The 26,053-nt window shown below is 37.6% G+C and overlaps 1 protein-coding gene across 1 annotated transcript in view; it reads right to left on the bottom strand.

Moving 5' to 3' along the window:
* Nucleotides 1–1,818: 1,818 nt before the first annotated feature.
* Nucleotides 1,819–26,053, bottom strand: part of LOC121967556 (rhodanese-like domain-containing protein 7) — a 34,304-nt gene continuing 10,069 nt past the window's right edge. Inside the window, exons 4-5 of the mRNA XM_042517860.1 lie at nucleotides 4,203–4,487; nucleotides 1,819–2,414 (exon numbers count right to left, since the gene is read on the bottom strand). Of these exons, the coding sequence (XP_042373794.1) occupies nucleotides 2,049–2,414; nucleotides 4,203–4,487 (651 nt within the window). The 3' untranslated portion in view covers nucleotides 1,819–2,048. The remainder of the gene's footprint in view (nucleotides 2,415–4,202; nucleotides 4,488–26,053) is intronic.

The following is a 26,053-nucleotide window of genomic DNA, read 5'->3' as shown; positions in this document are numbered from 1 at the left end:
CACAACATAGATACTAACAGGCTCTGCACAAGGCCCTGCACTAGCACGAAGGCCTCGAGCAAGTCCCTCTGTGGCCGCATGGAGACCTCGCATGAGCCCTACAATGGTCGCGCAAGGACCTCACGGCCTCGTGAACGCCTTCGGATCCTCTGTCTCCAAATTTCTCTATCCCCGTGTCCTCTTACCGATCGGACAGACCATATTACATCTCAAGAATGTCTTGCACATCACAAGGATACTGTACACATCTTAAGGATATCATGATGTCTTGAGATGTAATCTAGTCCGTCCGATCAGCAGGGGACACGAAGACAGAGAAATTTAAGGACAGAGGATCCGAACTGCTCATGCAAGGCCTTGCAACTGTGCGAAGGCTTCACGCAAGCGCCTTAACGGTTGCATGGAAGCCTCATACGAGCCCTGCGGCATCGTGCGAGGCTGATTTTTTTTTTCAATTTAATTTTTTTTATGTTTTTTACTGAGATATTTTGAATGACTAAGCCTTTCATGTCTAAATTTTAGTTACTCTTAAAGGAACTTTTCTTCACTCTTAATTTTAAAATATTAATTTAAACTAATAGTAAATGCGTATAATAATCAAATATTATAATCATATTTTTCAAATTAATATATTTTACATTTTAAAAAATATCATAAATATTAAAATTGTATCGTTCCAATGACACTTCGAAATTTTAAATATGTGTAACACCAACACATTTGACCTGTGAATTGGATCCCTGAAAGTCAAAATCTTATCATTCAAGATACATTTTCATTTCATTGTCAAATTAATTGAAGCGTCTTGCAATGAAAATGTTGTCCTTAAATTAAGACATGAATTTGGGAAAGATATGGGAAATTTTCAAGCTTGACTTTGACCGTCAGTCATCAGTCTTATAAATTCATTGTTTCATTACTTGTGCACGGCACTGAGCATAAGTTCATCTTCTGCTTCAGCTTCTCTATTTAAAGCCCTTCTCTGCACTCTTATTCTTGTAATAAACTCCCCTGCCAATTCTTCCGCTTGGCAATGGCTTCCAAAGCTGTGGCCACCATCTTTCTACTTCTCCTTGTGTCCAATATCTTTTACAAATCGACAGCAAGCCGCGGCCTCCTCCATTTCAAAGGACACTCCTTTAGAAGACAAATGGCAATTGTGATGGCGATGAAGATCAACTTGAGCTCAAAGATGTCTGTAAGTGAGGAAAAACCAGTGGTGTGCACTATGCTTCCTAGAGCCCGTGTGCCACCGTCGAGTCCGATTGGAGGCATCAATGAGAATAACCCTTAGTTTTGCAAGGAAAAGTACTTCTCTACATTTGTCTCTTTATGTGATGGGAATTCTTTTTTTCTTTTTTTTGATCAATTTTATCCATTTGTTATTTGAGTGTATTAAGATTTTGGGATAAAAGAAATGTAAATATACCGGAAGGGAGTTTTTGTTGAGATTGGAGATGTTTTTAATACCATATAATGAGATTGCTCTAGCATTATTTGCTAAATTACTCTCCTTGTATGACAATGTTATATATATTGTAATATAATATGCCAAAAAGATATAATGAATTCGGACAAATCTATTGTCCACACGATGTACAACGTTCACAAGGCATTTCTTAGACTGCGAAACACTCCATTATTAACCGACTAAGTTTGAAAGATATCCCAAATTTTGGGCTAACTTAGGTCAAATGGCCATTGATGCCCAAGAATCTCTACTTTGTTGAAATGTTAGCACCCCTTCTCTTCTCAACCTGGTCAACAAGTTCATGCATCAAAATGATTAACTAAGGCATCTGTGAGATTTGGACAGAATTTGGCCAGTTGGGCAACCGACTAAGTTTTTTAGGTAGACGAATGACAAAATTAGTTTGGCAGAAGGCTTTTCCACATGTAGATGTGGATAGAGTAGTTACACCAGATCAATAAAGAAAAAAAAAACATTGGCTATCTGTCTTGTGTACACAAAATGGATCAAAGACTTTCGATAGGTCTACAGTTACAATGAAAGCTACCATAAGATACTTTTGATCAAGAAAAAGGCACTAGACTGAGCCAGAAAGGAGCTTATTGTTATCGGGCATAGCAACCTTCCGGCGACCTTTATCTGGACCGCCGATGATCCCCCATGCCTTGAATTGTCTTTGTCGGGCCCTTGCTCTATCTTTCTCTTCAGCTGATTTCATTGAGAAGCAGAAAGGGCAAGAGACACCGTACTCCCATTCTGGAGCTTCCATGTCTGCATCGCTCACAGGTTTCTTGCACCCATAACACAGTTTATATGTTCCTTGGGCTAATCCATGTTCCACAGAAACTCGTTTATCAAACACAAAGCATTCACCCTCCCACAGGGATTCTTCCTTTGGAACTTCCTCCAGATACTTCAAAATTCCTCCTTCCAAATGATAAACCTGCAAGTGATGAAGCTCAATTGATGTATTATATAGATTTATTGTAGCAACTAAATTTTATTTTCATTTTTTAAATAGTTTGAATGATCAGTATAAAGAGCTGTGATTAATGAAACGACAGGGAGGCACAAATCACCTGGCCAAATTATCTGTTTATCAGATCAAGTCTAACAGTTGATGTAACTTCTATAAAGAAAGCTAGTTACATGTGGGTAGGGGTGTCAAAAATGAACCCGACCCGACGACCCAACCCGAGTCGACCCGAAAAAAATCGGGTTCGGGTTGGGCATTTTCGGGTTCGGGTCGGGTTCGGGTTGGAGGGTAAAAAATTTCGGGTTGGGTCGGGTTGGGTTCGGGTTGACCCAGGTTGACCCGGGTTGGCTTAAATATAGGATTTTGTAGGGGTGTCAAAAATGAACCCGACCCGACGACCCAACCCGAGTCGACCCGAAAAAAATCGGGTTCGGGTTGGGCATTTTCGGGTTCGGGTCGGGTTCGGGTTGGAGGGTTGGAGAGTAAAAAATTTCGGGTTGGGTCGGGTTGGGTTCGGGTTGATCCGGGTTGACCCGGGTTGGCTTAAATATAGGATTTTGTGGGTTTTTTGGGGTTAAATCAAATTTTATTTTAAAAATTTAGATGTTTTTATGTATATTAATATCATGTTTGTATGATAATGATGGAATATTGAGATAAAAGTGAAGAATTATAGGGAAAATAGCCCAAAAAAGTCGTTTTGAATCGAATTTTCGGGTTATATGGGTCGGGTTCGGGTTGATCGGGTTCGGGTTCGGGTTGAGGTGTTTTGGGTTGAACTCGGGTTCGGGTCGGGTTCGGGTTGGGTTAAAAAAAAAAAAAAAAAACTCAACCCGACCCGACCCACCCGAATTGACACCCCTAGGATTTTGTGGGTTTTTTGGGGTTAAATCAAATTTTATTTTAAAAATTTAGATGTTTTTATGTATATTAATATCATGTTTGTATGATAATGATGGAATATTGAGATAAAAGTGAAGAATTATAGGGAAAATAGTCCAAAAAAGTCGTTTTGAATCGAATTTTCGGGTTATATGGGTCGGATTCGGGTTGATCGGGTTGGTCGGGTTCGGGTTGAGGTGTTTTGGGTTGAACTCGGGTTCGGGTCGGGTTCGGGTTGGGTTAAAAAAAAAAAAAAAAACTCAACCCGACCCAACCCGACCCGACCCACCCGAATTGACACCCCTACATGTGGGGCAGAATATTTCATATTTTCAACTAGGCAAAATGAGACATGACCATCATTGTCCTAATTGTGGGGTCTCATCTGGAGCCCATAGGATGGAAATTTTAAGATGCATGAGATGACTAAATAGTTTAGGAAATTATAAAAAAAAAATGATCAAGATATTAATACATAGGGCAATACTTGTGAAGACAAATCTTTATTCAGTGAAACATTTCAAGGGGAAAAAAGGATTGGAGGGGGCAAGTGTTTGGGTGGAACAAATATTTTGTATATAGAAGCTACATTAAATCATCATATCTGTTTTATTCTTTTGTGTTCAGTGGACTAATTACACAGTTTGCAGTAAAAAGATCCACCCAACATTGAGTAGTCTAAATATGACCAATTAAATGACAAATGTCACAAAGCAAATAGTATTACGTGAATAGCAAATGTCTAAACTCTCAGAAGTGATCTTCAAAAGCAATGTAGGCACCATATGCATGAGTAGTGAATGTCTAATAATCTACATTGTTGGAATACTTTCAGTAAAACCCTCAATGATCAAAATTGAACATGGTGCATACCTCCTTGAAACCTTTGCTAAGAAGAAAACTTGAAGCCTTTTCACATCTTATTCCACCTGTGCAGTACATTGCAACACGAGGTAATCTCTTAGATTCTAGACTTTGAATCTCATTCAGTTCAAAGTTGCTGCCCAAAACTGAGTCCGACTTGCCATCTGATTCAGGAAATTGAAATTGATTGTCAATCCAAGATGCGAACTCCCGAAATGCTGTGGTGCATGGATCAACTGCTCTTCTAAACATTCCAATTCGAGTTTCATAGGTATTACGGACATCAATCACCATCTGACAAAGAATACATGGAAAACATGGTTTATATAATAGAGCCTTCATCATTATGTTTCAGCTTATCCAAGCAATCCTGCATCACTCTATCTTCATTGTATGAATTGAAACAAATATGTGAAGGCTTGGCTTGGAAAATCTTGATTCTGCTCTTGTATGATATGGCATGACCATGAGCATACATGATGGATGCTTCCATATTTCACCTCATCTCCAGTCATAAAGGCGTTATCATCACTAGTATGATTCCATTAGGATCCCACAATTGAAAGAGAACCACCAACAACATTATCATATTGAAGACTTAAGTACTTGCACAGTATATTAGGGAAGCTAGTTGTATTTCTAAATAGGAGATGAACTTGACATACTTGAGGTTTTAGGTCAAGGAGCAAACAAGTTGGCACTATTATGGATCCTAAAGTCATGTTAGTACAAGAACAAAGGGAGTTACTAATTGATCTTAGAAAATATAAAACTGTTAAAACAACTACTGCCTTATGGATTAAGACTTAAAATTGTATTTATAGTAAGTATAATTAATCAGCTTCTAAAGAGATCACGTTTTATGATGATCAAAAAGAGACCCTAATAATTTACAATACCTCAAGTAAAGACATCTTATTTTGCACTCAATATCATCTACGGATTGTGTGGTACAGTGATGAAGATTTAGTAGATTCTCCATTAATAGATAATCCACATCAAACCTTTTTGTTTGGTTTGAGGTTACTTAATTTTCTAAAAGAGCAAGAAATAGACTTTGTAAACAAGACAGTGCAAAGGCAAAAGGTAAAGTAAAGGGTCAAGACGCTAGCAACGGGAGCTCTACCATGTCAAAGAGATGATGATTAAGTTGGTACATGCTCATATAAAGCCAACGAATCTCTATTATGACAATTAGTTTGTCGTGTATAAAGCCTTTATTGCAACATTTCATGAAAAAACAAAAATGCTTAGAAATTGATTACCAAATCATTAGTTGTTAGCTTGAATAATCAACACCTAACCAAATCCATCCTAGAATTGAATATTTTTATAATAATTTAAGTGGTCATAATATATTTGAACTAGCTTAAGAAGAATGTATGTCATATGCCTCAATGTAAACAATATAAATATCAAGGGCCCACTTGTGATATTCGTTGGTACAATATTCCTAGGTCAGAGTTGACCAAGTTGACTAACCTTGAGTTGGCTCAAACTTGAGTCTTGATGTGTGAGTTTCGATATTTGACAATATACGGAGATTACAGGTGCAATCGTCCGATTAGAGAGATTGTTGGTGCAATTCCCCTCTAGTCAAGGTTTGACCAGTTAGATGTGAAGAAGAGTCAAGTAGGTCAAGGTTGACTAGTTACTTGACTGGGAAAGTCCTAACTGGAAGTTAGACAAAGGCAAATCCAACAGGAAGGTTGGCAGAAGTAAAAATCCAAGTGGGTCATTGAGGATCGGACACTTGGTGATGAAAGTCCCGGTGAGTCAAGTCGGGCAATGGGAAAATCTTGGTGAATGAAGCCAAGTGAAAATCTTAATGAGTGAAGTCAGGTGAAAGTCCTAGTGAGTGAAGTCAGGTAGATAAAAATCCTGGTGAGTGAAGTCAGGCAGGTAAAAATTCTGGTGAGTGAAGCCAGACAGGTGAAAGTCCTGGTGAGTGAAGCCAGGCAGACGAAAAGTCCTAGTGAGTGAAACTAGGCAGATGGAAAGTCCTGGTGAGTGAAGCTAGATAAATGGAAAGACCTTGTGAGTGAAGCCAGACATTGGAAATCCAAGTGGGTCAAGGTTGACCGAACACCTGGTATTGGGAAATCCAAGTAGGTCAAATGAGTGACCGGATACTTGGCACTCCGGATACTTGGCACAAGGAAATCCAGATGGACCGGGCATCTGGTGGAAGGAAGTCCAAGTAGGTCATGGAGGACTGGACACTTGGCATGAGACGGTAAGTCCAAGTGGGTCAAAGGATTGATCGGACACTTGGTAAAGAAATCTCAGCAGGTCAAGGTTGATCGGATGTTAGGCACGAAGAGTTCCAACAGGTCATGGTTGACCGGATATTGGATTTAGAAACCCTTGAGCTTGAGTTAAACAAGTCAAGGAGGTCAATCGATCAACCGATCGATCGAAATGAAGCACAATCGATCAGCAGATTGATTAGGAGAACGCTGCAATAAACAGCAGCCCAATCGATCGGGCGATCAATTGGAAAGCATTATCACGAGCACAGAAGTCTCCCCAATCGATCGGTCAATCGATTGGGGCATCGACAATCGATCGATTAGGGCTGGAAATCTCACGCGATGCGAGAAAGGCTGAATCGATCGGGCGATCGATTCAGGCCTTTTCCAGCGGAACACAGAGGCGCTCTGAATAGATCAGCCGATCGATTCAAGTCTCCCCAATTAATTGACCAATCGATTGGGATATGATCATTGTGAAGAAAGCGCATAAAAAGCCGCGGTGAGCCTTTCTTCCTTAGCGATTCTCCACTTCCTCTTCTCACGATTCTCTGAGGTGATCTCGCCAGTTCTTGAAGCTTCTTGAAGCAAAATGTTGTTGCACTTACAAGGTCAAGAGGCATTCCACACAAGAAGAAGAAGCTAGCTAGGGTTTCATTTGTGTAAATCTTGTAAGATTTTCTTTGTATTCGCTTCTTCTTTTCTTCTTCTTGTATTGAGAGGTTTCTCCGTCTTCGGTAATTACCGAGAAAGAGTGTTTTTCATAGTGGAGAGTGTGTCGTGTCTAGATCCTTGGATTAGTCACCTCTTCTTGAGGTGGATACCAAGTAAATCCTTTGTGTTAGCGTTATGAGTGTTGCTTCGAGTTCTATCCGCTGTATATCATCATCACGAAGCAAGCCCGCGCCCTCCCCCCCCCGGTCTAGCAACAAATTGACCCTAACAATATTTATGTTGATTAATAACATACATAAGTAGAGAAGACTAGCAGGGTAAGTGGTCTAATTTTCATTGTATCAACCCATTATAGCTATGAAGACTTGAATATACATTTATTCTAATTACAAAAAAAAATTATTGCTGAGTAAATTGAAAAAGAATTAATAGCATCATTAATTTGAATAAACAAACACAACATTATTACAAGAAAATTGATAGGGAACAATGACATTTTACATGAGTTCATACATCTTAGTAAGAATCCTGATAACCGTCATTTTGTAATGATATTTTGTCTTTTATATTCATGATTTTTGATCTTCTCATGTATTAAATTTGCATTTATATTACATTTTACGAGTTTAGATTCATTTTGAGTTTTGATGTGATTTATCTTATATTGGTGGAGTTATTGCTAAATATTTGAATATGATCTTCTTTGTCAAGGGACCATGGACTCAAGTCGGACCGAATTTGGAGTCAAAACTAGGGCTAAAGGAAGAGATCAAGCACTAGAGAAATCTAGACCGTTAGGGATGGCAACGAGTAGGATTTGGGTAGGATTTCATATCCTCCTTACCCATCCTCATTTATTATATCTATCCCCATACCCATCGAGTATTTAACTTTAATACCCATCCCCATACTGGTCGGAGGTTCAGGTATCCATATTCTACCCATCATCCTATTACTCCCTACCATTCTCGTTCTTTTAAAAAAAAAATATTTCAATGTACTTGTCCGCTCTTCCTCGTCTCGTGCTCCTTCGACCGGGTGAATATTTCTCGTGGAAAAGAAGATGAGATACGTGCTAACGACCGGATAAAGAGACAAACTAAGTCTTTTTTTCCCGAGATTGAAAACAAGCTAAATTCTTTCTTTCCCAATAAAAAATGAGGCATATATATATATATATAATCGGGTAGAGTATGGGTAGGATTTTACGACATCCACCTCCATACCCACACCAGAAAATATCCATACCCGAATACTCATTTACTATAATCGAGTATAAAAATTCTCTCCATATCCTCTTCTATTCGGGTCGGACGATAGATCACCCATCGGATTCGGATGAAATTAGCATCCCTATAGACCATCCATCCAAGATTCGAAGGGATCTAAGCCATCCATCATGATCCAGTCCATCCAACTTAAGAGGAAGTAAATCATCACCATTGATCAAGATCTGGAGTCTTTGGACCGGATTTAGAGCAACTTCGACCACTAGATCGGATCCGAAGGTTTAATTCGACCACTAGAGCAACCCTAGCCATTAATTCAAATCTAAATCAAATTCAAATAACAAAGGGAAGTTGTAGTAAAAGATCGTCAATTTCAATAGTAATCCATCATCAAACAGGGGGAGGCACGCGAGAGAGAGCTTCTTCCATCGCCGATCGCTGACCACCTCCATTGGATCTCATCACCATCATCACCAGTGAGGGTCAAGGGTTTTTCCTTCCTCCGTCCGATGATCTATCACTTTCCGCATTCATCCACCGGTGATCAGCATTTTCTGTCCACAAAACAGGAAGCAAAGGAAGAGGATATCACGATTGCACCATGTCCGCCAGCCACCAGAGCCTGATCCTTCCCATCCACTGAGGTCTATGGCTTTTCCTACCTTGTCCATCTTCATTTCCGCGTCCATTGAAGCTCTGGCATCATCTTCACCATCAACGAGGTGCGACATAGAACGAAGAGGAAGAATAGTGATCCAAATTCGACGATTCCTTGGGATTTTCCAGATCACCAAAACCCTAACTTCACATCTTCACAACTTTGATGTCCAGCAGTGCTATCTTCGCATCTCCGATCAATCGTCATCGCCAAGTCATTTTCCTATAATCTCAATCCAATTTGAGCTGCCCTAGTTTGGTTCGTAAGCACCATCAAATTCTTAGATTCTTTTAGGTGAGTTGTAGATTCCCTTTCATGTGATGAATTGATGGTTTAATTTCATGCATTGGGGAAGGAAAAGAAGGAGGTAACATTTAATTTTCTCAAGGTCAAAAAATTAATAGCAACGGCAAAAATTCCGGAAAGGCGAACTGAAGGAGCAGCAGGATATAATCTCTTTATTGACCAAGACATAGAAATTCCTGCTAGAGATAGAAGATTGGCAAAAACTGGAATAAGTATTGAATTTCCAGAAGGACATTATGCAAGAGTTACCGCAAGATCCGGAGCAGCAATCCACTTAAAAATAGATATTGGAGTAGGAGTAATAGATGCTGACTATCGAGGTGAAATACAATTATTAGTTATTAATCATTCTAATAATGCAATTTCACTTAAAGCAGGTGATAGTATTGCTCAATTTATCCTGGAGAAAATTATTACTCCTCAAATAGAAGAAGTGGATTTTTTATCAACTACTACCCGAGGAGAAGGATCTTTTGGCTCTACAGACACCAGAAAAGAAGTAGCATTTTCAGCTCCAACAAAATCTTTGCTGAATAGACTATATAATATGGAAATTATTTTTCATATTCCTGGAATTCCGGATACCAAGGTGCAAGCTATCCTAGATACTGGAGCAACCAAGTGTTGTATTTGCAAGGATGCTCTTCCCGAAGGTGCTTTTGAAGAAAAAAACTATAAAGTGGTATTTTCTGGAATAAACTCACAACAAGAGAAAAAGGGGAAAGAAAAGTTAGTATTCAACTACAAAACTTTAAATGACAATACTTATAAAGACCAATATTCGCTGCCAGACATTAATCTTATTCTGAAGAAGATAGGAAATAATAAAATATTTTCTAAATTTGATCTTAAGTCAGGCTTTCATCAAGTAATGATGAATCCAGATTCAATTCCCTGGACAGCATTCCTGGTTCCACAAGGTCTTTATGAATGGCTAGTAATGTCATTCGGTCTTAAAAATGCTCCAACTATTTTCCAAAGAAAAATGGACAATTGCTTCAAAGAATGTGAAGAATTCTTAGTAGTATATATTGATGATATACTGGTGTTCTCTGCGACAGAAGAAGCTCATATCCAACATTTAACAAAAATGCTGGACATTTGTGCAAAGGAAGGATTAGTCCTATCACCTTCAAAAATGAAAATAGCTCAGCCAGAAATTGAATTTCTAGGAGCTACAGTGGAAAATCGTAAGATAAAATTACAGCAGCATATTATTCGAAAAATTATAGATTTCGATGAACAAAAGCTGCAAACTCTGAAGGGGCTTAGGTCTTGGCTTGGGATTCTAAATTATGCCAGACCATATATTCAAAATCTAAGTACTTTATTAGGCCCTCTATATTCCAAGACATCACCAAATGGAGATCGAAGATTTAAAAATTCAGATTGGGAAATTATCAGGAAAATTAGAAAGATTATCCAAGAACTTCCGGACTTAGAATTGACTCCTATTAATTCTTATATTATCATTGAAACAGATGGTTCAATGGAAGAATGGGGAAGAATTTGTAAGTGGAAAAAATCAAAATATGATTCCAGAAGTACTGAAAGAATTTGTGCGTATGCAAGTGGCAAGTTTCCTTCTGTAAAAGCAGTCATAGATGCAGAAATACATGCGTGCATGGAAGCTTTATCCGCTATGAAAATACATTATCTGGATAAAAAGGAGATCATTCTTAGAACGGATTGCCACGCAATTATAAAATTCTTTAATAAGACCACCCAGAATAAACCTTCACTGGTGAGATGGATATCTTTTGTTGACTATATAACAGGAACAGGTGTGGACATTCAATTTGAGCATATTGAAGGATCAAATAATGAATTAGCAGACGCCTTGTCTCGCTTAGTTCATTATATGATAACTATTCAAGATATCCCTAATAATCAAGAGAAGCTATTCATGATAATTGATGCAGCAGTTGATGAGACCAAAGATACCTCACTTTTTATCAGAAGCCAGCTGGCCAGTACGATTTATGATATTATTGCAGCACTCATCAATAAAGAAGGAAGCTATACATGCCTATGTTCAATTATTAAAGTTCATTCGGAAAAGGAAGGGACAGCAATGCATGTTTTATCAAAGCACGAAGACAGTTGTAAACTTAATAGGAACTGAGCCCCGGGGAGTTGTTCCTTTGTAAAAAGCTTAATTATTAAGTCTGCATGAATAAGAGGCAGCTGTAAAAGGAGTAATACGATAAAATGCGATGGGGCCCATAATGTGCACCAGGTCTTATCATATTGCCTCCTTAATTAGCCTATAAAAACCTCAGCATATGACTTAGCAAGACAAGCGAGAAAAACTTGAAGTCTTACTTAGTCTGGTTTTTAGCCTTCTCTTGAGTTCACGAGCTATCCTAGCCCATACTCAAGACGATCCCTGTATCCACGCTTTGTAAAAATTTCCACTGGTATTGTAATAATATCAAGTGAGTATTACCTTTTTAATTTTGGTAATACTCACTTGATATTATTACAATACCAGTGGAAATTTTTACAAAGCGTGGATATAGGGATCGTCTTGAGTATGGGCTAGGATAGCTCGTGAACTCAAGAGAAGGCTAAAAACCAGACTAAGTAAGACTATCAAGTGAGTATTACCTTTTTAATTTTGGTATCAGAGCGATGTCTGGCTAAAATCCTTTGCAGGTACTCTGGTAAAGGCATCAAGAGTTATTGATCTAATACTTTGCAGTCTTGTTCTAATACTTTAGATATGGCTATTTAAAGCTATAAAATTATTATATGTTATTATGGTAGGCTTTAGTAAGGTCATTATGTGCAGGGACACAAGAAAAGACCTGGAACAAGGTACCATAGTTAACATATTTAATTTACAGTTTTATACTAGCCATGTCTGAAAGATTTGAACAGGCAATAAAGGATTGGTATCAAAACTCAAGAACCGCTGATCTAGAGTACCTGAATCTTGCAACTGAGGTAAAACTCAAAGACATCTCTCATAATATAGATATAATCTATGATCGTCTTATATTACACTCCAAAATATCTCGAAATGAGTATCATACGATTCTCAAAATTGTCAAAGAAAATCATTGTGAATTAACAAGATCTCTGGAAGAATCTTTTAAGATTCAACAGAGATTACAAAAGGCTGTTTTTGAAATACAAAAAGAATTATTACTTTGTAAACCTTTTACAGCCAGGGATATAAAGGAATTAGTTGTTGAAATAACAAAACAACCAAAGCTGATTGAAGAACAAGCTGTAGCACTATTACAAAATCTCCAACAATAAGTTAAGCAAATACAAGAGGTAGCACGAGAAATAAAAAGGCAATTTGCATGAATTTGCCTCCATCAGCTACTTCAAAGGAATATCGGGAAGCAGAAAATATAGAGACTATTAGTAGTCCTGCTATCGGTTTTATCTTCGCTAAAGAAGCTGCAGTAAAAGATATAAATAGGCAGAATAATACTATTATTGAATTATTACTGTCTATCAATACGAAGCTTGATCTAATTCTCAAAAAACCTGTTGAGACTAACAATCAGGTTGCAGATCTTGCCAAACAGCTTGAAGGATTAAATTTTGAAAAATCCAAAATCAAGAAATCAAAGCCTTTCTTCGTTTATAAAGATCCGTTGAAAATATTAAAAGGAGAAATTAAGGAAGAAAGATTCTGAAGAAGCTAATGGCAAATAGCAGGAGGCCTAATATCACTGAAGCAGTAACTGAAGTTTCTCAACCAGTAGTATCATCCCAAGAAGATCAGATACGAAGCTATAGAAGAATGGCAAGACTAAGGCATGAAGCACAAAGAAGATTTTCGGGCGAAGAAATAATGCAAGGACGCTTGAAAGTCAACTTAATCCAGAAGCGGAACTTGAATTATCTCAGCAAAGGAGAGCATCTTTGGTATCTGCTGAGACACTCTATAGTACACAATGGTCTGAACCAAGGCATAGAGTATACCAACATTATTCAAAAATCAGAATCTTGGTTACAGAAGGGCAACAAAACCTACCATTAATCAATCCTGAAAGCTATTCAATTCTCAGACAAGAAGGTATGCAATTAATCCATCTGGGATTAGTAATGATTCGTATACATGCCCTTCATCGCAGAAATGCAGGCATTAATGCACTTGTGGTCTTACGAGACACAAGATGGAGCGATGACAAATCTATTATTGGAACAATGGAAATAGATCTATCAGAAGGTACTCAGTTAGTTTATATTGTTCCAAATTTGTTAATCAGCATAGAAGATTTCTTTCATCATATAGAACTTGCCATACAAACACATGAATATGAAAATTGGAACTCTGCTGAAAGTAATCTATTAATAACAAGGGGACTAATAGGAAGATTGACTAATACTAGTCATGCAGAATTTCGATATAACATTCAAAATGTAGCAGATTACCTTGCTAGTACAAGAATCAATGCGGTGCCAGCAACACCTAGAACAACAGCAGAGCTACAAGGGATGAGGTGGATACTTCAACCACCTCTAACACCACAAATTCGGAATCCACAGGCTGTACGAACAACTACCCTGATGGATGGATCAATTTCATTAGCCTTTTCAGGATATCAATCCACAGGAAATCCTAAGGCTAGCAGGTTTAATGAAAAAGATATTAAAGACATTCATGATAAAGAATTTGCAGGTGTTCTTATTAATGAATTTCCTAAAGATATTGAACTTCCCCCTCCAACTGGATGGGATGATGAGGAAGACAACAATGAGCTTGTTTTCCCAAGCATTTGGGAAGACACACCCTGGGAGGAAGACCCAGAATTCGACCCAAATGACTTAACACCACCAGATCTTGAGGGACAAGGTCTAAACATTGAAGAATACGAAGATAAAGAGGATGGACCGGAAACATATTTTCTGGGACTTCAAAATCAAGAAACTGATTATCCAGTGCAAGCTCCACTACACCCAGATCAACAACCAATAAATTGGGAAAATTCAGATGCAGAATCAGATTTATATTGGCAACAGGTTTTTCAGCATGTTGAACAGATAGAAGCTCAATTACCCTTGGCCAATGGTTGGTATGACCCTACACCACATGATGCAACTGTTGAAAAATTCCTAGACAGAATACCACAAGAAGGGCCTGAAAGCCTGTGGTATGAAATATATGAGTATCCAGAACAAAATGAAGAACAGCAAAATCCCAATTGGGTAAGTGAAACCTCCCAATTAACTAATAATATTGCAAATCTTAATATTTATCAGGATACAGAAGAACAAGAAGCAGCCCATGTTAATATAGCACAATTACAAGCACTGGAGCAATTGGAATATCCAATATTGCGAAGACTAATACAGAATACAAAGGAAAAGGCTTTTGCTTCAACTTCTGACTCGGCTATCTCAAATTACAAACAACCAAATGAACCATTGATGGGACAAATCAACTATCCGCCAGCACAAGGAACAACACCTCAATTTCCTGATAATGGGTAATATAAAGGCAAATTCAAAGGAAAACCTATGGAACACCAAAAATGGACAATCCCTTCGGCACAACAAAATACTGGAGCTATGCTCGTCTTACCAGATGATATAGATCAATATCATGATGTTATTTCCCGATGGGAATCTATTACTAACAATTTGGTGAATGAACGTTCCTGGCTGGATAATAAGCAAAAGGTACAGTATATTGAAAATCTTCTGGGAGAAAATGAAAAAAAGATGTGGATTCAATTGAGAATGATGTATGCGCAAGAATATGAAGAACTAATACAAATGGCAGGAGAAACCCAGAATGTATTATCAGCCATAAGACGATTTATTCTACTTGAGGATCCTTACCAAGGTACGACAGTAGAACAAGATCAAGCATATATTGATCTTGAAAGACTTACTTGCTCTAACATGAAGGATATATTCAATTTCTTAAATGATTATAAAATGTTAGCAGCAAAGTCAGGAAGGATGTTCATCAATCCAGAGCTATCAGATAAATTATTCAGAAAGCTTCCACCCTTAATAGCAAATGACGTCGAAGCAGCCTTTAAGGTACGTCATGCGGGTAATCAGATTGGAGTTATGCCTAGAATACACTTCATTTATCAATATTTAGCAGAAATATGCAAACGAGCTGCTACCCAAAGAAGTGTTAAAGATCTGACTTTCTGTAGTAAAATACTCATTCCTGGTTATTATGAAGGAAAGCAAAAGAAATATGGCCTACGAAAATCAAAGACATATAAAGGAAAACCACATGATACACATGTTCGGGTATTTAAAAAGAAGAAAGCTGAACAGCAACATAAATGTAAATGTTTTATCTGTGGAGAACCAGGCCATTTTGCAAGGGATTGCAAAAGAAAAACAGGAAACATTGCTAGAGCAGCTATAATGGACCAACTAGATTTACCTTCTGATTATGATATTCTTTCTGTTAACTTAAATGAACCTGATTCTGATGCTATTTGCAGTCTTTCGGAAGGAGAAGTAGGTCCTATTAATTACGCTAAGTATGCTCTAGATGATCTACAATGGGAAGGAGTCTTTATGATGGGAGATGAAGAATGCGGATGGCGATCACGAATCTATGTTGGTGATCTAATGAAAAACTGCAAGCATACTTGGGAAGAAAATAATATTATTTCTGATACAAAGTATCTTTACTGCACTTTTTGCAAAATGATTACTACTGATTCTATGCGTATTCACTGTCTAACTTGCAAAATGACAGCATGCCCAACCTGTGCTAAGTATTAATTGCACAAAGTAATTTCTTATAAGGAACCCCCACTTATTCCTCCTTACCCAAAGCAAGAAGAAATAATTCAAGAATTACTGGATTATACGCAACATTTACAGGCAAGTCTCAATAAACAAAAGGGGAAATCTATTATGATTCATGACACAGATGATGATGAAGACTTTGAAGACAAGGAATTTATGCCTTCTTATCTGGGGAAGGAAAAGAAGGAGGTAACATTTAATTTTCTCAAGGTCAAAAAATTAACAGCAACGGCAAAAATTCCGGAAAGGCGAACTGAAGGAGCAGCAGGATATGATCTCTTTATTGACCAAGACATAGAAATTCCTGCTAGAGATAGAAGATTGGCAAAAACCGGAATAACTATTGAATTTCCAGAAGGACATTATGCAAGAGTTACCGCAAGATCCGGAGCAGCAATCCACTTAAAAATAGATATTGGAGCAGGAGTAATAGATGCTGACTATCGAGGTGAAATACAATTATTAGTTATTAATCATTCTAATAATGCAATTTCACTTGAAGCAAGTGATAGTATTGCTCAACTTATCATGGAGAAAATTATTACTCCTCAAATAGAAGAAGTGGATTTTTTATCAGCTACTACCCGAGGAGAAGGATCTTTTGACTCTACAGACACCAGAAAAGAAGTAGCATTTTCAGCTCCAACAAAATCTTTGTTGAATAGACTATATAATATGGAAATTATGTTTCATAATCCTGGAATTCCGGATACCAAGGTGCAAGCTATCCTAGATACTGGAGCAACCAAGTGTTGTATTTGCAAGGATGCTCTTCCCGAAGGTGCTTTTGAAGAAATAAACTATAAAGTGGTATTTTCTGGTTAAAGATGGTATGATGACCATAAGCACTCATAATTTTCGAATTCCTTTTACATTCCAGCTTCAAATGAAATTAAAGGATAGAATTCAGATGCTGTTGGGATGTAACTTTATCAGAACAGTAGCAGGTGGATTAAGAATTGAGGGATCTGAAGTAACATTCTACAGAGGCATTACAACTATTAAAACTACTCCAGATGTCAATACCACAGCACATGCGATACCAGAGCTGGAAATGGAAGAAGAAGAGTTCATAACTCTAAATGAGGAACTCAATTCTAAGGTATGCTACGGGCTTAATATCAACTTCTCATTACAATTTGCACCTGTCATACAAAGATTGAAAGATGCTGGATATATTGGTGATAATCTCATTTTGCATTGGTCAAAAATAAAGTAATGTGTACTTTAGACATAATTAATCTGGACTTGACTATTCAAGATAAGCCACTGAAACATATTACACCTGCCATGGAAGCTAGTTTTAAAGTACATATTGATGCTTTATTATCTCTCAAAGTTATCAGACCAAGCAACAGTCGGCACCGAACAATGACTTTCATTGTACAATCAAGAACAACAGTTGATCCAGTAATTGGTCAAGAGAAAAAGGGGAAAGAAAGGTTAGTATTCAACTACAAAACTTTAAATGACAATACTTATAAAGACCAATATTCGCTGCCACGCATTAATCTTATTCTGAAGAAGATAGGAAATAGTAAAATATTTTCTAAATTTGATCTCAAGTCATGCTTTCATCAAGTAATGATGAATCCAAATTCAATTCCCTGGACAACATTCCTGGTTCCACAAGGTCTTTATGAATGACTAGTAATGTCATTCCTCCAGCTATTTTCCAAAAAAAAAATGGACAATTGCTTCAAAGAATGTGAAGAATTCTTAGTAGTATATATTGATGATATACTGGTGTTCTCTGCGACAGAAGAAGCTCATATCCAACATTTAACAAAAATGCTGGACATTTGTGCAAAGGAAGGATTAGTCCTATCACCTTCAAAAATGAAAATAGCTCAGCCAGAAATTGAATTTCTAGGAGCTACGGTGGGAAATCGTAAGATAAAATTACAGCAGCATATTATTCGAAAAATTATAGATTTTGATAAACAAAAGCTGCAAACTTTGAAGGGGTTTAGGTCTTGGCTTAGGATTCTAAATTATGTCAGACCATATATTCAAAATCTAAGTACTTTATTAGGCCCTCTATATTCCAAGACATCACCAAATGGAGATCGAAGATTTAAAAATTCAGATTGGGAAACTATCAGGAAAATCTGAAAGATTATCCAAGAACTCCCGAACTTAGAATTGTCTCCTATTAATTTTTATATTATCATTTAAACAGATGGTTCAATAGAAGGATGGGGAGGAATTTGTAAGTGAAAAAAATCAAAATATGATTCCAGAAGTACTGAAAGAATTTGTGCGTATGCAAGTGGCAAGTTTCCTTCTGTAAAAGCAGCCATAGATGCAGAAATACATGCGTGCATGGAAGCTTTATCTGCTATGAAAATACATTATCTGGATAAAAAGGAGATCATTCTTAGAACGGATTGTCACGCAATTATAAAATTCTTTAATAAGACCACCCAGAATAAACCTTCACGGGTGAGATGGATATCTTTTGTTGACTATATAACAGGAACAGGTGTGGACATTCAATTTGAGCATATTGAAGGATCAAATAATAAATCAGCAGACGCCTTGTCTCGCTTAGTTCATTATATGATAACTATTCAAGATATCCCTAATAATCAAGAGAATCTATTCATGATAATTGATGCAGCAGTTGATGAGACCAAAGATGCCTCACTTTTTATCAGAAGTCAGCTGGCCAATACGATTTATGATATTATTGCAGCACTCATCAATAAAGAAGGAAGTTATACATGCATATGTTCAATTATTAAAGTTCATTGGGAAAAGGAAGGGACAGCAATGCATGCTTTATCAAAGCACGAAGACAGCTGTAAACTTAATAGGAACTGAGCCCCGGGGAGCCGTTCCTTTGTAAAAAGTTTAATTATTAAGTTTGCATGAATAAGAGGCAGCTGTAAAAGGAGTGTTACGATAAGATGCGATAGGCCCATAATGTGCACCCGGTCTTATCATATTGTCTCCTTAATTAGCGTATAAAAACCTCAGCATATGACTTAGCAAGACAAGCGAGAAAAACTCGAAGTCCGAGGCATTATATATTAGAAGTAATAAAAGATAACAAGTATTTTATTTTTTTTTAAGAGGCTAATACCCGACTTCCGATGTTGTCGTTAAACAAATCCAGGTGACCGTTTCCGAGGTCTCGGCCTTGGTAAGACCGAGGTCTTTACCCTCGTAGGACTGATGACTCGCTACCTCAGTTTCTATTAGGGAGCGCGCAATGGTACTAAACCTGGGCCCAAGAATAAAGAGTTGTTTATTATTTTGAAGTATTAAAGTATAAGATTTTAAACAAGTGAAATAAGTTTCACAAAGGTTTAAAATTCAGCAAGTTTAGTTTTTTATGCTAGCATGATTGTATAGATTTGCTTTACATGTTTAGCATTCCAGTATGCTTTGTTCTTTTGCTATTAGATGAGCATGTGTAGTATTTTCTTCTGAGCATTCAGTTCTTGGATTTCAGTATATTTACATGCACATTCGAGTTTTTGTGAGATAGATAGCGCTTACTAAGCAATTTTGCTTATAGATTGCATTTCCTCATACTGCAGATAAAGGAAAGAAAAAGCTATAGTGAAGGAAGGCGACAATGAGGTGTTCGATGATGTGTGATGCCAGGACTATGGGAGAGACTTGGGGCATTATTAAGTTTCCGTGTTTTAGTAGTTAAGAAACATTTGGGATTGTACCTTATATTCCATGTCATTTGAGATTATTCTTGTTTTAGATCGCATGCCAAGATGAGTTTTGTTTAGTAAGTAGATACATTTGTGTTTGCATTAAGATATAGTTTCATATGTTTACCTTTATTATGAGTTATATAATAAGTATGTTCGAATTTGGAGTCTTTGTATTTTATTTTAGTCCTCTCACGCCACTCTGCCAAATTTTAAGTTTTGGAAAAATTTAAGTACAGGTTTGTTATACTAGTTAAGTAAGAATCTATAGTAGTTATGTAGCGGGCACCTTTAGAGGGTAGTGAGAAGGTGGTCAGATTAATATCGAGGCGCTATTCTTTGGCATCACACACACATCACATATGGTCTTGAGTAAGAAAGTATTTAAGTTCTTCTTTTATGTCTTTCCTAATTATTTGCAATATAGATGATCTGCTCGTATGGCTTAAGTAAGATAAGTTCTTGTCTCTTTTATTTATATATATACTGAAGAATAGAGATGATTTTAGTTTTCTTTACTTGCAAGATGTCGAGGGCGTCCGTGCAAGATCGAGCACGGGACGAAGAGCCGAGCAGTAAACGAATCTCTGAAGTTGTTGCACTCCGGAGGCAAGTGGCGGGCGGCACAGTGATCGTCGATCGATGGCGAATCGTGATCGGTCCCTCTACTCCTCCGACTATCGATGTGGAGACTCCGGTGGTGGTGAGGTTCCACCGGCCATACTGAGTCGCCACGGCCTTAGAAAACAATAAGCGTACGACACGGTGGTGAAGTCGAGAGGACGATCGAACGTTGAGTCTGGGACTCATTGAACACACGGTGGAGCACCATGGAGCCGAGTCGAGAGGTCAGTGCCTCTTTACGCTCTCTGGAGATGCTCAGTGAGAGAGTTAAAGCAAGAAGCGATCGTCCGGATGGTCGGACTCGCACGCAGTTTCCGGATTCTTATGACGGATCGCACAAGCATGAGAATTTATAGAATTGCAGACATAGGTGGTGCCGAAGAAGCGGTTAAAGACCACAGCTAGCTTGTCTGCGCCTGAGCTAGTAAGTGCGGAGAAGGGCAGTCATGCATGATCTTTGAGACGCCGTGATAGCAATGTGGAGTGAAACTCACGGCCCGCGAAGAGTTGGTTAGCGGGCATTGGTCGTGAGACTATCTGACAACAGAGGCTGGCGAAGCGAACGATCAAGATCGATCAAGATCGCTTGTTACGGCTCCTAGTCAAGATCGATACTTGTTGGGGCCGGATTAACAATGCATCGATCTTGACCAGGAGCCGTTAGCAAGCATCGATCTCGACCCGCCTGTGCGGCTCGTTGCCCATGCCGATGGCTCACGACTAATGCTCACAACCAACTCTTCGCCAAACGGTGAATTCACTCACTACATTAAGTGCTATCATCTGGTCTCAAGATCCAGCATCAATCTAACTCGTCTTCTTTACAAGCCCAGCAAAGACAAGCTACCTTATCAATCTTTTAACTGCTTTCCACGCACGTCAATTGTCTCGAATTCTATAAACCTCATAATGTTTGCTGCCATCCGTCATGAATCTTCTGCCCTCAAAGTCACCCACCATCCGACCCGCTTGCTTTCAACTCTCTCCCACCACATACGAGCATCTCCAGACAGCGTAAAGAGACACTGACCTTCTCGCCGCCAAGAAGCTCCATGGTGTTTCTCCAATGTTCTCAACTAAGCCCCAGCATGACTCAACATCGAGAAACTCTGATTATCGGCTCCGGCAACTGACCCACCGGCTGCGAGCTGACGCTCACGCTGGAGTGCATCGAACCCTTCGCCCCGATCGACCACCTGGAAACACCCAGATTGCGCCACGAGCAGCTTAAGGAGGGGTAGAGAGGACATTGATTCGCCATCGGTCGACATCACTGTCAGCCGCCACTGTCTCGAGTCGAGCAACAACTTCAAAGAGATTCGACTTCGCCCACTCTTCTGCTCGCCGCTCGATCTTCAAGACGCAGTAGTACGGGACGTTTCTCTCGACATCTAGCATGAAAAGAGAAAACTAAATCATCTCTATTCTTCCTGTATATATAAATAAAAGAGAAACAAGAACTTCTATCTTACTTAAGCACATAAAAGCGCATACTATAATTGCAAATAATAAGGAAAGACATAAAAGAACTTAAATACTTTCACTCAAGACGGCAAGGTCGATGATGGATGCTGTAGAGAATAGAACCGCCTGATATTAACTTATAACCACCACCTTTCTCACTACTCTAAAGGTGCTACATATAACTACTATAGATTCTTACTTAACTAGTATAACAAACTTTTAAATTTTTCCAAAACTTAAAATTTTAGAGTATATGCTGTCTCAAGGGACTAAAATACAATACAACACTCTAAATTCGAACATACATATAACTCATAATAGCATGTAAACATTAAATCTTAACGCAAACACAAATGTATCTACTTACTAAACAAAACTCATCTTGGCACGCGATCTAAAACAAGAATAATCTCTGACATGGAATATAAGGTACAATCCCAAATGTTTCTTAACCACTAAAACACGGAAACTTAATAATCCCCCAAGTCTCTCCCATAGTGATCACACATCAACACATCATCGTCGCCTTCCTTCACTATTTTTCTTTCCTTTATCTCAGATGAGGAAATGCAATCTATAAGCAAAATTGCTTAAGAAGCGCTTATCTATCTCACAAAACTCGAATGTGTATGTATATACAATCCAAGAACTCAATGCTAAGAAAATACTACACATGCTCATCTAATAGCAAAAGAACAATAACTGGAATGCTAAATACGTAAAGCAAATCTATACAATCACGCTAGCATAAAAACAAACTGCTGATTTTAAACCCATGGAAACTTATTTCACTTGTTTAAAATCTTATACTTAATACTTCAAAATAATAATCAATTCTTTCTTCTTGGGCCTGTAGTATCATCAAGGCCCCTAACAGAAGAGGTAGCGAGCCATCACCCCACGAGGGTAAAGACCTTGTCTTACCAAGGCGAGACTCTAAACGGTCACTGGATTGTTTAACGACAACCTCGGCCGGTATTAGCCTCTTAAAAAATAAAATACTTGTTATCTTTATTACTTAATATATAATGTCATTAACCCGCTAAGAAGACATACATCAATTTGATAAGTAATTGGCAACATGATGAACGGGTTATCTGTGACCCATTCCTAAGCATTCATCCATAACTTAATAATTAAACTTTACAGAATGAATCCGCCTTTATTAAGTTTACAGCTGTCTTCGTGCTTTGATAAAGCATGCATTGTTGTCCCTTCCTTTTCCGAATGAACTTTAATAATTGAACATAGGCATGTATAGCTTCCTTCTTTATTGATGAGTGCTGCAATAATTGAACATAGGCATGTATAGCTTCCTTCTTTATTGATGAGTGCTGATAAAAAGTGAGGCATATTTGGTCTCATCAACTGCTGCATCAATTATCATGAATAGATTCTCTTGATTATTAGGGATATCTTGAATAGTTATCATATAATGAACTAAGCGAGACAAGGCGTCTGCTAATTTATTATTTGATCCTTCAATATGCTCAAATTGAATGTCCACACCTGTTCCTGTTATATAGTCAACAAAAGATATCCATCTCAGCCGTGAAGGTTTATTCTGGGTGGTCTTATTAAAGAATTTTATAATTGCGTGGCAATCCGTTCTAAGAATGATCTCCTTTTTATCCAGATAATGTATTTTCATAGCGGATAAAGCTTCCATGCACGCATGTATTTCTGCATCTATGGCTGCTTTTACAGAAGGAAACTTGCCACTTGCATACGCACAAATTCTTTCAGTACTTCTGAAATCATATTTTGATTTTTTCCACTTACAAATTCCTCCCCATCCTTCCATTGAACCATCTGTTTCAATGATAATATAAGAATTAATAGGAGGCAATTCTAAGTCCGGGAGTTCTTGGATAATCTTTCAGATTTTCCTTATAGTTTCCCAATCTGAATTTTTAAATCTTCGATCTCCATTTGGTGATGTCTTGGAATATAGAGGGCCTAATAAAGTACTTAGATTTTGAATATATGGTCTGGCATAATTTAGAATCCTAAGCCAAGACCTAAACCCCTTCAAAGTTTGCAGCTTTTGTTTATCAAAATCTATAATTTTTCGAATAATATGCTGCTGTAATTTTATCTTACGATTTCCCACCGTAGCTCCTAGAAATTCAATTTCTGGCTGAGCTATTTTCATTTTTGAAGGTGATAGGACTAATCCTTCCTTTGCACAAATGTCCAACATTTTTGTTAAATGTTGGATATGAGCTTCTTCTGTCGCAGAGAACACCAGTATATTATCAATATATACTACAAGAATTCTTCACATTCTTTGAAGCAATTGTCCATTTTTCTTTGGAAAATAGCTGGAGTATTTTTAAGACCGAATGACATTACTAGTCATTCATAAAGACCTTGTGGAACCAGGAATGTTGTCCAGGGAATTGAATCTGGATTCATCATTACTTGATGAAAGCATGACTTAAGATCCTATCTTCTTCAGAATAAGATTAATGTCTGGCAGCGAATATTGGTCTTTATAAGTATTGTCATTTAAAGTTTTGTAGTTGAATACTAACCTTTCTTTCCCCTTTTTCTCTTGACCAGTTACTGGATCAACTGTTGTTTCTGATTGTACAATGAAAGTCATTGTTCGGTGCCGACTGTTGCTTGGTCTGATAACTTTGAGATATAATAAAGCATCAATATGTACTTTAAAACTAGCTTCCATGGCAGGTGTAATATGTTTCAGTGGCTTATCTTGAATAGTCAAGTTCGGATTAATTATGTCTAAAGTACACATTACTTTATTTTTTGACCAATGCAAAATGAGATTATCACCAATATATCCAGCATCTTTCAATCTTTGTATGACAGGTGTAAATTGTAATGAGAAGTTGATATTAAGCCCGTAGCATACCTTAGAATTGAGTTCCTCATTTAGAGTTATGAACTCTTCTTCTTCCATTTCCAGCTCTGGTATCGCATGTGCTGTGGTATTGACATCTGGAGTAGTTTTAATAGTTGTAATGCCTCTGTAGAATGTTACTTCAGATCCCTCAATTCTTAATCCACCTGCTACTGTTCTGATAAAGTTACATCCCAACAGCACCTGAATTCCATCCTTTAATTTCATTTGAAGCTAGAATGTAAAAGGAATTCGAAATTTATGAGTGCTTATGGTCATCATACCATCTTTAACCTTTTTCTTTGTCTCTTGTTGTGAGTTTATCCCAGAAAATACCACTTTATAGTTTATTTTTTCAAAAGCACCTTCAGGAAAAGCATCCTTGCAAATACAACACTTGGTTGCTCCAGTATCTAGGATAGCTTGCACCTTGGTATCCGGAATTCCAGGAATATGAAAAATAATTTCCATATTATATAGTCTATTCAACAAAGATTTTGTTGGAGCTGAAAATGCTACTTCTTTTTTGGTGTCTGTAGAGCCAAAAGATCCTTCTCCTCGGGTAGTAGCTGATAAAAAATCCACTTCTTCTATTTGAGGAGTAATAATTTTCTCCATGATAAGTTGAGCAATACTATCACCTGCTTCAAGTGAAATTGCATTATTAGAATGATTAATAACTAATAATTGTATTTCACCCCGATAGTCAGCATCTATTACTCCTGCTCCAATATCCATTTTTAAATGGATTGCTGCTCCGGATCTTGCGGTAACTCTTGCATAATGTCCTTCTGGAAATTCAATACTTATTCCGATTTTTGCCAATCTTCTATCTCTAGCAGGAATTTCTATGTCTTGGTCAATAAAGAGATCATATCCTGCTGCTCCTTCAGTTTGCCTTTCCGGAATTTTTGTCGTTGCTGTTAATTTTTTGACCTTGAGAAAATTAAATGTTACCTCCTTCTTTTCCTTCACCAGATAAGACGGCATAAATTCCTTGTCTTCAAAGTCTTCATCATCATCTGTGTCATGAATCATAATAGATTTCCCCTTTTGTTTATTGAGACTTGCCTGTAAATGTTGCGTATAATCCAGTAATTCTTGAATTATTTCTTCTTGCTTTGGGTAAGGAGGAATAAGTGGGGGTTCCTTATAAGAAATTACTTTGTGCAAGTAATACTTAGCACAGGATGGGCATGCTGTCATTTTGCAAGTTAGACAGTGAATACACATAGAATCAGTAGTAATCATTTTGCAAAAAGTGCAGTAAAGATACTTTGTATCAGAAATAATATTATTTTCTTCCCAAGTATGCTTGCAGTTTTTCATTAGATCACCAACATAGATTCGTGATCGCCATCC

Source organism: Zingiber officinale, chromosome 3B (genome assembly GCF_018446385.1).
Source record: "Zingiber officinale cultivar Zhangliang chromosome 3B, Zo_v1.1, whole genome shotgun sequence".
Lineage (NCBI taxonomy): Eukaryota > Viridiplantae > Streptophyta > Magnoliopsida > Zingiberales > Zingiberaceae > Zingiber > Zingiber officinale.
This window is presented reverse-complemented; position numbering and strand designations above follow the sequence as displayed.